General features: G+C 38.5%; 1 protein-coding gene across 2 annotated transcripts; it reads left to right on the plus strand.

Annotated features, from left to right (window-relative positions):
• The first annotated feature begins 1,343 nt into the window (after positions 1 to 1,343).
• ttc22 (tetratricopeptide repeat domain 22) lies at positions 1,344 to 7,377 on the plus strand. 2 transcript variants are annotated; one of them, XM_026148394.1, is made up of 9 exons: positions 1,344 to 1,720; positions 3,157 to 3,457; positions 3,785 to 3,840; positions 3,913 to 4,028; positions 4,765 to 4,883; positions 5,609 to 5,770; positions 5,901 to 6,053; positions 6,136 to 6,298; positions 6,418 to 6,481. In XM_026148394.1, exons 1-9 carry the CDS (start codon positions 1,449 to 1,451, stop codon positions 6,426 to 6,428), a joined length of 1,353 nt encoding a protein of 450 aa, XP_026004179.1. In that variant the 5' UTR covers positions 1,344 to 1,448; the 3' UTR covers positions 6,429 to 6,481. The 2 variants fall into 2 exon arrangements, with proteins under 2 accessions (XP_026004179.1, XP_026004177.1); XM_026148392.1 differs by having other exon boundaries at positions 6,136 to 7,377.
• The last annotated feature ends 6,938 nt before the right edge of the window (positions 7,378 to 14,315 follow it).

Raw genomic sequence — 14,315 nt, forward strand, 5'->3', positions numbered from 1 at the left:
ACAACAGGAACGTAACACAACAAAAAGCATGCACTAGTTACACACTGAGGGTTGACTGGAAATGGGAAACAGGGTAACTAGGAAACATGGTGAAAATAATCAAGACAAACGCAAAGAAGGAAGTAAAATTGACACAAGGTATGAAAAAAAAAACTGTAGCTAGAACTCGTGTAATAAAAATGAGCCTCAGTATTATAAAATATGAAAAAAAAAAAAAAATTCAAATACAGAAAAACCTAAACACAAATCCAAAACTCACATTTGTTAACTAAAGATTCAAGTTTTAGACACAGCACATAATCCTGAGACTATGACACCCATTCCTATGCTGTTTCAAGCTTGGAGCTTTGCCTTTAGCTACGTTATCTGATAGATTTTTTCCTCTGATAAAAGTGATGTTGCACTCAGTGTCAGTAAAGTCTTGTAACACTGAACGAGCGTGCTCCCTTTGTTGCACCATCAGGCTGGTTTATCACAATGCAAGTTTACCCTCTAGTGGAAGAGTTTGGTTTTGTTCGCAGGAGCACGCAGTAACAGAAAGTGCTCACCTCATCTTTATCTGATTTTCAAAGACAGAATGATAAGGTGAGGATTTACAGGGATTCACTGCTTTTGTTGAACTGTTGAAGGTATTTGCATATCTCCAATACACACGCTTTCTTTTTTGTTTTTATAACTGACCATTTTTTGTTATGCCTTGAAAAAAATACCATTTTCAAATCATACTTACTACCCAAATAATGATTAAGAACACAGATTGGGTTTGACTGTTTCCTCAGTCACTCTGAGTGTGATGGTTTGCATTCTTGTGTGTGATAAAACAGGCTTAGAGGGAAGGCTAAAGAATCTCAAATATCTCTCAAAACAAAGACACAAAGATAATTTTACAAAACTCAGTCAGAAATTAAATCATCCTGTCACGAGGGACTTTTAATACACCCTACCACCCACCCACCCACCTACACACACACACACACACACACACACACACACACACACACACACACACACACACACACACACACACACACACACACACACACACACACACACACAGAGAGAGAGAGAGAGACGCACGCTCGCACATACAAATTAGGCAAAGAAACATGGCTGAACAGAAGTGTGGCAGTTTTATTTCCAGACAATAAACATGAATATAGATGATTTCATGTATTCAAGAATTCTGATTGTGCAATAAGAATAAAAAGGTGGGCAAACATATTTTTTCAACAGCTTCACACTATCTTCAGTTATCATTCTTTTCCACTCCCAGTCACTCCCAAGCCCAACCTGTTCAACCTGTCCAAACCTGGAGCACAAGAGTGACTTATGTGAAAGTCGACTAAAGAGGACAAGGTGTGTTCTTAGGTACGATCTTCTGCTACCTTAACCATTACCCTGGTTAAGATTATTTTTTAGCATTTTTAGCGTTTCTTAAAGAAGAGAAGATGGAGGCCACAGAAAGGGAAAACACAGAGGACATTGAGACTCTCATGGAGGACATGGACTACATCCCTGGTCACTTCCACCTGGATCTAAATCTTAACTGTGATCCTACTGGGCCAGTGAAGCTGAGACATCGGGACACTTATTTAAGACAGGAAAGCCTGCGAGCTGAGCTAGAAGCAGAAGTTGGATATTTGCAATATGCTGTGCGAAATCTGTTGGGCCTGCTGGCTTTTAACCTGGAACAGCTGGACACTGCTGAGGAAATATTCAGGTGAATATTCACTGCCATCTTTTTTTTAAGGAAGAATATGCAGAAAATTCACTGAGTCAGAGGAAGGATATTAAATACACAGTGAATACATGATTTCTTCAGAGATCTTGACGGCATTTTCTTTTCTTTCTTTTGTTTTTGTTGCCTTGTGAAGGTTGTGAAGAAGGTTTATATGTGTAAAAAACATCATACACATTTTTATTTTAATTCAAGTAACTTAGCTCTCTGCAGACTTTAGACATTAAAATGGCGCTCGATTGTCCAATTTTTACTATTTATTGACACTTTTTTTATCGTATGATTCAGCGACACATTTATGGTGCTGCAAGTTGAACCCATTTTTCTGCAAGCAACAGAAGACTGGTTTAATGCCAGCCAGAAATACAAAACTATGTGGTATTAGCTGCTATAACCCTTTGTGACAAGAGACAAGTCAAAAGTATCTTTAAGAAGAATTGGTAAATAATGAAAATCAGAAATACTCATTTGTCATATTAACACGTTAGCATTTGGCTGACAGCACTATTCACAGCTGCAGGTGACAGAAATGTCAGTTTCTGTCAATACATCCATCCATCCATCCATCCATCCATCCATCCATCCATCCATCCATCCATCCATCCATCCATCCATCATCAGTTGGGTGAAGGACAGACCACTTAGTCCTTTGAGTACTTAGTTTGAGTAGTAATCTAAAAATTAGTTTAGATTAAATATCTTTGCAAGTATGAGAACTTTGTTCATGTAAGCTATGTAAAATTTCACTTAAAGACTAAACAGGAGGTGTCATTCAACTGGCACAGCAATTGGCCAGGTAGTTTTACCTGGCCAGGTGTCTGTGTCCACCCCTATTGTAATGAATCAATCAGATCTATATTTTGAACATATAAGTAACAATAATGGACAAAAAAAAACAACTAATAAAGGTGAAATCATTGAAAGCCATCCTATTCACATGGAGAAAAAAAATGCTGACCACTCCCAGTTCAAAACAGAGTGGGAGGAAGCAAATGCTTATTAATTCCTACCCCTAGCTAGTTCATCATACATGTCTGTTTTGATTATACAGTGTGAACACATATAAATAAATATATGAATACATACATCTTTATACATTGAACTTTAATTTTTCAACTATAACTATCCACAAGTATTCCTTTTTTAATATGTCACTATATACAATTATCAGTTCTTACTGCACAGTACAAGAAACAAGAAAATGAAGAAAAGATAATTATCCCATTGCAACATAGTCATAACTGCAGTAGCTGGTAATTCTATAGTTAAAATTCCAACTTCACTCACAGCTGCCATTTCTTATTTTTTTAGTTAGATGCTGTGTGAAATGTCTTTAAGTGCCTCCTGGATCTGATAGCTCTTTATGTTAATCTGGACCTGATTCTAAGCCCCACTGTCTGTGTGTTCTGTCCTTTCAGGGGCATTTGCAAAGAGGACCCTGGGAATCTGAATGCCTGGGCAAACCTGGGCTACGTGTACGACAAGCTGGGACGAGAACTGGATGCAGGGGAGTGTGTGGACAAAGTGTCCAACCTCATGGGCTTAGACGGCGGTGAGGCGTCTCAGGATGAGATCAGGATTATGGCTGCACGCTGCCTGGTCGAGCAGGCCTACGTCTTTCCGTACGATATAGAGCTGGACAGCGACGACGACTTGAGAGAGCGACTGAACACTGCACTGTCTTTTTACAACAGAGCCCTGCATTATGGGGGTGACCTGGTGAGAGATATGAATACTTTAAATAAAGAGACAACACATGGTTAACTGCCAAGAATCACATTGCAGAGTGTAAAGACAAAGCGGAGCACTGATATAATGACTGGTTAGATGGTGAGCATTCACATCATTCTAGCTTTTCTACTGGAATTAACTGAAGGAATATGACAATGCTCAAAAGATTACACACAGGAAGACAATGAGGCCATTTTACTTTGTTGTAGTCTAAAATCACAAATTTAGTAGCAGATAAGAGCTTTCAAATCACTGTTTCATGTTGTAGGGAGCATTTAAGTGGGGTATTACTTAACTTGTGGTGCTGTTTTTCAGATACCGATAGAGGAAAAACGAAGCTGGTATTTTAAAATGGCAACAATCTACATAAGGTACAGGGTGATATGATTTAGATTACTATCACCACACAGTGTGAAAATATTCAAGTTATTTTCTGTCTGCAGGCTGGACAACATAGTAAAGACCAAAGAGGATTCTGAGTACTCCAGACTTTCGCACTACAATAAAGGACTCCAGTTTCTGAAAGAAACACTGGAATCTGAGAAAACACAGCACAAAGGTAAACATGTGACAGTATTGTATTGAAATTAATCCACAGTTCTTACAGATGTTCAAGTTTCAGTACAGCAAAAAAAAAATCAAAATTAAAGGTGTTCATGAAGACTGGCCACACCAGACTCTAATAATCAGAGATTGATTATAAATGTATTAGTTTGTGCAAAATTTTGCAAAAAGGTGTTTGTATTTAAAATCTGATTATACAAACTAACTAAAGACAGATCAATACAGTCATGATAAATGCTTTCAGTCATGGAGTCAGAGAGAAAAAAGAAATACAAATCTGTTCCGCATGTGGTCCTTAAAGGTCTCAGATTAAAACTACAACACACAACATATTAGATCATGACATTATATATTTCTAAAAGAACGTCTACAATGATCTTACACAACCAATTCTGTCTACGCGTCAGTCTGAAGAGGTCATTCCCAAACAATTTGGAAAGTCAAAGTCAATCATTGCACAAGGGAAAGATTATTATCAAGAGAAAAACATTCAACATAGTCCCAACAGTCTCATTATGATTATTATCATTATTATCATTATCATATTATCATTATTATTATTGATTGCAAGTCGGTGAAGGTGTATTATCCATATCAATGAGCTACTAGTTTTTGTTGCTGAAATCATTTTGTTAAAACTACAGGCCAGTTCGTTTGTCTATTTCCTCAAGTACATGCTATTTACAAAAAATAAAAGCTGAAAAACCAAATCTTCTCGTCTCTCCCATCAGCTCTAGCTTGGTGTTATGTCGGCATCATGTTAGAAAGGAAGAAGGAGTTTTCCCCTGTGCCCATGTCCATACACGACTGCGGTTTCTCGGCTTCGGATCCTCTGTCCTGTTATGGAACTGTGAGTTAACTCATGCACCTCTCACCAAGCTGGGAAAAAAACAATTACTTTCCCTCAAACTGTTAGGACTAAACCTCTGCAATCAGCCTGTCATCTGACTTTTGTTAGCGATAAAGTATCTGAATTTCAGGAGTGGGGCCTCGCCTCCGAACACGCTCCTTCAGGTTCTTACCTATATATGTTCCCCCAGTTCTACAAGCTGTTCGTTTTTGTGCCCCTCCCTCGCTCCCCTTTTCAATTCTTTCACTTCTTCACTTCTATTTAGTACACGGTGATCTTCCAGGCCCGGGAGCCGCTGCCAGTCCTCTCCGAGGCCATCCCCAAATTTCAGCTCAATTCATGTTTAAGCCATTCACCTTTATCTGCTAAAATGCTGTCAAACCTAAAATGAGGGCCAGTGAGTGAAATGCTTTTTATTTGAGACTTTTCAGTTCAAAAGATTGAAAAATATGTATCTAACTAGGACAACAGAAGGTTTTTTTCAGCTAAAAACTGCTGAACAAGTCATTAACTCACTCACTTACTAATTGCTCATTTGGTTTAACAATGAGCAACAGACTGGCGACCTGTCCAGGGTGTACCCCGCCTCTCACCCTATGACAGCTGGGATAGGCTCCAGACCCTGAAAAGGATAAGCAGAAGCGAATGGATGGATGGGTTTAAGAAATACTGCTGCACTGTTCCCTTTTAAGATGAGATAATAACAGCTCTGTCTGTGTTTCCAGGCCATAAATATGGCCAGTGACGATGCATTTATCCTGAACCTTCTGGCCAGAGTCTTCTCTCTGCTGGGTAAACATGAAATGGCTACAGGGATCTGCAATATGGCCCTAAATGTGCTGCCAGATCCAGAACTCAACTGGCAGGCTCACTGCACCCGTGCCAAGGTACTGTAGCTACGACTAATCAAGTCAGTTGCTATGACAGCTCCTTTTAAGGCCAGAATAGCTGTATTAGTTTAAAGTGGCTAGTACATGTAAAAAGTTTACATATTTGGACAACATGTTCTCTGTGTAGCTCAATATAATCCTGTACATGGGGGACCTCGAGAAGGCAAAGCTTGGTGATGGTGGAATCCCAGACCGACAGAAGCTAATTGAAGCTAGAAAAGACTTAGACAAAGTACTCGGTGTACGCCCCTGTCTTCGAACACATTTGGAGATGGCACAGGTAAAAGCATAACGTGCAAAGCTGGTCAAATTCTGTGTTTCATGTCCCAACAAGGCTTTCAAGTTGATCTTTTTCATTTCAGGTATACTACTACATGGGTGTAGATGCACTCCAGGAGAGCCTTTTGGTGGATGAGAGTGCAATAAATAGTGCCCTGGTGAGTTTGTCTCACGCTCTGAAGTTTGAGCTGGGAGACTGCTTACCGGAACTTCATGTGCTCAGAGGACGCTGCCTCCTCGTGAAAGGTGAGGAGCAGAACGCCGTAGACTGCTTCAAAAAAGCTCTGGAGTTAGAGAAACAAGGGAGCAGAGACACCACAGCCCTGCGCTGCCTCTTACAGGCTCTCCTGACTCTGTTCATGCAGGGACACCCTGACCCTGGCATTGTCATCACTCAGCTGGAAATGTGGGTGCTCAAGGCAGAGGAGCTGTACTCTCAGGACATAGTGAAGGCTGAGCTGAGGTACCTTTATACGACACACACGGCAGAGGTTACAGAGTTATCGAGGGTTCTGATCAAGACAGGACGCCTGGACCTAGTGAGGAGGCTGCTGGATACAGTGGTGCCTGAACAGCTGGCTAAAAAGAGATCACTGGTCCTTAGGTCGGTCTCATTAAAATGATGCAAAGATATGGCTTGAACAGTTATTAAAGAATGACTTAACATCATTTCATGTATTTAAATAAACAGCTCTTACTAAGTGCTGCCTATACAGCATTTACAGGATGTTTTCTCCAAACTGTGATTAATCTATCGTTCTGTTTTTTGTAAGATAATAGCTGTAAGGTATCATATTTTTTGGAGTGCTTCGCAAACTGAGTAGTTTTACATCTTAAGCAGTCTTACTGCTATTGCAAAACCCACACACTGTCCCACTACCTCTCACATAGTAGATGTTTTACCACTAATGACCTGCAGATGGGGGTATATACCATAAGATTGTTGAACCAAAAACAGAGTTGGCAACAATGTATTGTGAGCCTTTGAGAAGTGTGATGTAAGTGTTTATAGGACATTTAAAATTGCATTTAATAAAATAATGACTTTTGGAACACTTAATACACCAACTCTTGCATATGTGGAATCTCACAGGTTTGAGGGGGTACAAGCATTTAGTTGACACAGTGATTGTTGATATTTTCCTTAATTTAAATACATGTCTATTAATTTGTAGTTAAATGAATAAGTTATGATGACATATGCAAAGCAAACCTGTTGCTTCATCCTGCTGCAATTTGAAGGATAAAATCACACAGAAATGTATGTTGGGACTCTGTATTTTTTATACTAACATATACGCAAGCCTTAGTTACCGTTAAGGAAAGTACAGCTGGTTTAAGGGTTTTCTTTCCCCAATATTTGAAAGGTACATTTCTAAATTAGGGGTGTAATCTTCTGTACTTAAAAATACTTACCGGAAAGTACAGTAGAAAGTGAAAATAAAATGAAAGTAAGAGTCTGGAAAGAAGATTATTGGAAAGATTATTTTTGCCAAAGTTTTTTTTTTTTTTTTTTTTTTTTAAAAGATACAAATTAGTAAAACCTTTATATATGTTTTTTTTTCTTTTTTGTCTTGCCAAGGATATCAAAATGAGTCGAGTGTGAAGGTGAGTGATTGCAAAAGCAGCTGAAGCAGTTTCCACCTTTCTGTGGAAGCCAAAATGGATTTCCATTCCATTGTTACTCAAATATGTTCACGTAGCCTTGAGTTTGTCGTGACACATTTCAGACGCCTCTGCTGACTTCACTGCCACTACACTGGGGACTCATGAGATCTTGTTTACAGGATATAACATATTCTGAATATTCAGAAAATAACATATAACAGGATGGTCAGGACGGATTTCATTCAAAAGTATAAAACAGTGGAAAATTACATTGTAAATTTTTACATTTGACAACTTCTTTTGTTGAGCGCCGGTGCAGAAAGATAGAAACTTACATGAAGGACAAAAACCACGTGAAAAAAAGTTACAGAACTACACAAAGATTTCAAAAATGTTATTAATCTTTTTGTTCTATCAAATCATAAACAAGAAAACTGAAAGTCACAAAGTAAACCTAGACTGAATGCTGAATGAGCTAAGGCAAAGACAAACTTTAACTCTGCTTTCTTTAAAAGTTAGATTTATGATAATGATTTGAGTTACAATTTGTCTGATCCCCCATCGTAAGGCCTTTGACCGTTTCTTGTTTTATTTATTGCAAATGTGTTTGATGAGTCAGAGATCTTTAAAACAGGGATTAAATTAAAAATATGCATGAATAAAACATATTGTTCTTGTCTTTAGATCATCAAAGCAAACCTCTTACCAGCTCTTTTAAAAAAAAGTCAAAACCAAATACCAGTTCACTTAGTCACACCAAACATAGTTAAACTCAATCAAATGCCTTTTTAAAGACAGAGCACACCAATGAAAAGCAACCCTGGCATGAAGCCATAACAGACTCTCATCTTTGCCTGTGGACTTAACTGGTGCAGGCTGCATGTTGATGACACTTGTGCTTTTCTTGCGAATTTTTAACTCACGGTGCATCTCACACCAAGAGCACCACACACAGAAACAGGAACTCATGATGTCCTTACAGATAGAACCCTGTAGAGAAATATTTGGTAATTATACACTTTTACCACTTTATCCAGTCATTAGTTACAGCTTCTTCTTCCTCCCATCACCCCAATCGGTTGTGGCAGATAGCTGCCCCTGCCTGAGCATGGATTTCTTTCTGTTCAAAATGAGTTTTTCCTTTCCACTGTTGCCAAATGCTTGCTCAAAGTGGGTCATTTGATTGTTGGCATTTTCTCTCTATTATTATAGGGTCTTTACCTTAAAAAATAAAGTGCCTTTAAAAAGATTGGATTGAATTAACTATTACTGAACTGAACTATTACTAATACTTGATTCTCTTTATTTCTGACTGTGGGAATGTAAAAAACAGCAGAAATTTTTAACAAGAATTTCTTTGACAAATTTAACTTGATGCCGTATTTATATCGAATCCCAACCTTAATGGTCAAGGCAGCAGGAGGTATAACATTTGGTATCCCAATGGCTGAGATCAGTTGTGCTGAACATGTCGCATAATGGGACACAGCGGTGGTCTCCCATCTGTCCTACAACTGTGCAGGTAAGGCAAGGGCAGCACCAGAAACCATAGCAGCCTGAAAACAACTGCAGTTTTACGTCGTAATACATGAGACAACACATACTGTAGCTGAACAATTGCATAGAGAGTTGTTCATGCTTACAAGGGTGGTACTCTAGTTTGTCGATGATTGTGTTTCCATTGTTGTTGAATGTTAGTCACAGAATAAATTCAAATTACCTGTTGATACATAGGAATCAGTACCAAGCAACAGCACCTAAATAGCAAAATTGTCACTTTCAGCAGCAAATATTTGTTGTTGATTCAAATGCGGAACATTGATTTGGATGCTGAAATGCATAGTAACAACATTAAAACAGAAAAAACCCAACCTGCTATCTTGTACAGTTGAAATACATAAATGTCAATGTTAAATTTTAAAGACAAAAACACTAAATCTACACACAATGCCAATAGACATCAGTTACAGGCCCTAAGCATGTTTTAAAAACTACTTCATGCTTTATGCTAGTACTATATACTGCTTTATGTCTTTCAATAACAATCACAATACATAACATTTCCTATGAAGAAACACGAAAAAAACAAAAACAACCAACAACAAAAAAAACTGTACCTGTCAAAGCTGGGTATGTTGTTGTGAAGTCAGGTAAATATGAAAGAACATGCCTTCTGTGCCTTTTGTATTATACAATCACTTGGCAAAAACAATGTTGTAGAACCAGAATTATTGCCAGAAAAAGGGTTAAAACAATAATGTACATTAGGAATCATGTGTCCATGGGTTTATATTTCTGTAGGTGTGCCAAATGTGTTGTTGACTCCACATTAAACAAATATGTAAGACTGCTTTCTTCCATTTGCGCAACATCTCTAAAATTAGAAATATCCTGTCTCAGAGTGACGCTGAAAAACTAGTTCATGCATTTATTACTTCCAGGCTGGACTACTGTAATTCATTATTATCAGGATGTCCTAAAAGCTCCCTGAAAAGCCTTCAGCTAATCCAAAATGCTGCAGCAAGAGTCCTGATAGGGACTAGAAAGAGAGAGCATATTTCTCCTGTTTTGGCTTCCCTTCATTGGCTTCCTGTTAAATCCAGAATTGAATTCAAAATCCTGCTCCTCACATACAAGGTCTTAAATAATCAGGCCCCATCTTATCTTAATGACCTTGTAATACCATATCACCCTAGTAGAGCACTTCCCTCTCACACTGCAGGCCAACTTGTTCTTCCTGGAGTATTTATAAGTAGAATGAGAGGGAGAGCCTTCAGTTTTCAGGCCCCTCTTCTGTGGAACCAGCCAAGGGTCAACCATACAATATAAAGCTCCTTGAGGCGACTGATTTGGTGCCATGTAAATAAAAGTGAATTGAATTAAATTAATTGAATTGAAGACACAAATATGTTCACGTGGACAAATATGTGGCACTAAGCTCACAACTCACTGAGCCATCCAAACAGCCAGTTATGCACTCATTCAGATAACCTCCATCCATCCATTCGCTTCCGCTTATCCTTTTCAGGGTTGTGGGGGGCGCTGGAGCCTATCCCAGCTGTCATAGGGCGAGAGGCAGGGTACACCCTGGACAGGTCGCCAGTCTGTCGCAGGGCTAACACACAGAGACAGACAACCATTCGCACTCACATTCACTCCCGCACACAATGTGTTACATTTTGTGTTACATTTTATATTTTTTACACACAATGTTTGCACATTGTGTGTAAACACACCTGAAAAGGGAGCTCCTGGTATTAGAATAGCTTGCTACTTGCTTGTTGGGCTCCCACAGATCGGCACATTAAGTAGTATAAAGTGAGGAATTATTGGATGAATTAAGAAATTTATTAATCTATTACTGTAACATATAATTTGATTTAAAAGATGTTCAGAAACTTCATTTATTTGAACAATGTTTTGCCCGTTTTTGAAAACTCACTTTGTGTTCTTTGTGAGTGTAAGTTATCCATCTCAGAATACCATCAAACATTTACATGGAAGCCTTGTGTTTATCTTTGCATCTTCAAGACGTTGAGCCAAAGACAAAGTGAAATAAAAATAACTGTGCTATGTTCCAAGAAAGCATACCATCAGATGTATGACAGCTTAGGTTAAAAAAAAAACAACTGCTCTTAACCCTTTAACAACCTGCTTTTCCATTGTTTGTTTCTTGGTGTGGAGCAGAAACAGAATGTTAATGTGTGCCATTTTAGTTTAAACTACCTAGCTAGGAAACAGACCATTGCTGGTTATGAATTGTAGGGTAAATTTGTTGGTAATTTGTGTTGTGTTATTTATTTAACTGTCATTAATTGTGACATTATTCATGGTTTGGATGGTTACAAAGGAAATAATCTTTCACAAGTGAAGAAATTAGATTTATCATATTATTTTCCAAGCCATAGTCAGCAATATGTTTTAATATGTTTTTACAGTTTAGCAGAAACACGTGATCCTCATGATAATGATAACTGTTTCAGCATATGGATCTCCTGTCATGAAAAAGTCCATAACATGGAACAGACGTTTTTGATATTTTTAGTCAATCACAGCTGTTCTTAAATACGTTAGGAACTAATCTCATTGAAGCTAAATGATTAAAGTAGAGCTATACTGGACATGGACAAGAAGATATTCAACCCAAATGACAATGTAGGCAGGAACAGAACGTTAACAAAAGGTCAGCTGTTTATTCAAAACAGTACAAAATAAGAAAACCGAACTGAAATGAGGAACTACACAGAAAAGCTAAACTGGGGAAAATGGGAGAACCTGAGAAACATTGGACACACACAACCTGAGAGACACAGAGGAAGACAAACACACGCTCTGACAAATAGCAAGAGATAATATATATTCTGAGGGAACACAGAGAGGGAACACAATTGGAGATTAACAAGGCACGGGAAGCAAAACTGAACAAAATGCACATGAGACTAGGACTAACAAAATAAAAGAAGAAGTAGCACGAACACTGAGACTCAGGTAAGGACATGCGAGCTTGAAGCTAAGATGGGGATAAACAAACATGGAAACACACGACAGACTGGGGAGACACAAAGGATGAAACACAGAGAAGAACGTGGGAACAGTGACGAGACAGAGCAAGTCAAGCCATGAAGCACAGAAGGTCCAAAAACAGTTCTGGAGGTCTACCTGACCGCTGGGGGAGACTGAGGCCTGCTGCAGGGACAGAGGCATCCTAGGGACTGGCCCAAGTACACGTTACAATCACCCAGAAAAGCAACAGCAAACAGCAAAATAACAGACCAAAAGTCAATGATTGAATTTTTGTATTTTGGAGGTGTATTCTATAAACAATACATTTCTCAGCTGTCATTAAGAATGTTTAAATGGTTTAACACAGTTATACAATTGTATTGAGAAAGATTTGTGGTACACAGATGTCCATTCATTCACAAACCAAATACATCTTTGTGTTTGACATGTCTCCAAAGAGCCTAGGAGCAGAAACACAGCTGATTTCAAATGGATTACAACCAGTACGTCTCTGCTGAGGCCACCTGCGATAACAGACTAATGGCAGTGACCAGCTCCTTGCTTTGGGTTTTGGCTTTAAGCCTGGGCCTGCGGAAACTGGATCCCAGGCCCAGGCTTGAAAATAAGTCTTGGCATACACCAATACAATATTTGTATTGGTGTATGCCAAGAAAGCACTGCGCTGTTAGGGTTGTAAGAGGCCTTGGTAACACTTCATAAAACAGCCCCCAACTTATGGTGTTTGTCCCATAAATTTAGCATGTAATTTTCTGTAACAAAAAAACTCATGGGTGGGTACAGTAGAAGAAGAAAGGAAAATTTTGAGGTTACAGAGAAAATAAAGCAAACTATATAGCAAAAACTTTTTAGGAACCTTTTTTCTTTTTTTTACTATTTTGTGAAAGAAATTTGTTTTGTATAACAAAGATGCTAGCAAAACAAAACTAAAAAATTTGCTGTGCAGGCCTGCTAAAGCAGAACCAGACCAGACTGATGCTCCTGTGAAGAATCTGTTTAAAATCAACAAAATATTATGTGACAGCAACCCAACAGAGTCACACTGCAAGGATGAAAGTAAATGTCTGTCATTTATTTATGCACCCAAGTATGGCTCAGCTGGTTGAACATACTTACCTTGTTCCATCCTCTGTCAAACTCCACAAGCACAGATGTCTGAAGCTCTTCTCAGGAGAAAGGTGAACTGGAGCATCCAATTTCCAACTTCTTTTATAAGCCATAATGTAAATGGTAAAATGGTAAATGGCCTGTATTTGTATAGCGCTTTACTTAATCCCTATGGACCCCAAAGCGCTATACACTACATTCAGTCATCCACCAATTCACACACTGGTGATAGCAAGCTACATTGTAGCCACAGGTGCCCACTGACAGAGGCGAAGCTATCGGACACTGGCACCACCAGGCCCTCTGACCACCACCAGTAGGCAACAGGTGAAGCGTCTTGCCCGAGGACACAACGACCTAGACTGTAGGAGCCAGGGCTCGAACTGGCAACCTTCCGATTACAAGATGAACTGTCAGCTCTTGAGCCACTATCACCCCATGGCGATGTATAACAGATTTTGGAATAGCAATAAATAAAAAGATAAATAATGAAAAATCTGTCCAAGTGTTTACTTTGGTAATGTAAAAAAATACTAGCCAAGCAAGCTAAAACTACACATATTTGCTAAACTGTGCTAAAATATTTTCCTTCTAAAACTAAACTCAGGATAATGCTTGGAAATAGAAGCACCATGTTTTTGGTTACTGAAAAACATTTTCAGTAGTAACCATTCAACACTATAATCAATGACAATCTTCTGTTGCTGAGAAAAACTAACTTACACTGTTACAAAGGCACAGTTATACCTGTTTATTTTTAAAGGCAGTATTTGTTTTACTTCAGCAGTCATACACCTGAAAGACATTTTTGAAACATAATACTCCTGAAAATTATTTTTCATTTTATTGTCCTTGAACTCAGGTTTTGCAGCATATCTGTGTCACAGACAAGGAGAGACAATATCAAAAATAAACACAGATTAACTTCCAGTGTAATGTTGTTTGATTGCATTGAAAATATTTCTTCACCACAAAAAAGAATGCATTTAAAGCAGCTGCAGGAGGCCACGATATGTTTTATGCAACA

The sequence above is a fragment of the Astatotilapia calliptera genome, chromosome 17, assembly GCF_900246225.1.
Source record: "Astatotilapia calliptera chromosome 17, fAstCal1.2, whole genome shotgun sequence".
NCBI lineage: Eukaryota > Metazoa > Chordata > Actinopteri > Cichliformes > Cichlidae > Astatotilapia > Astatotilapia calliptera.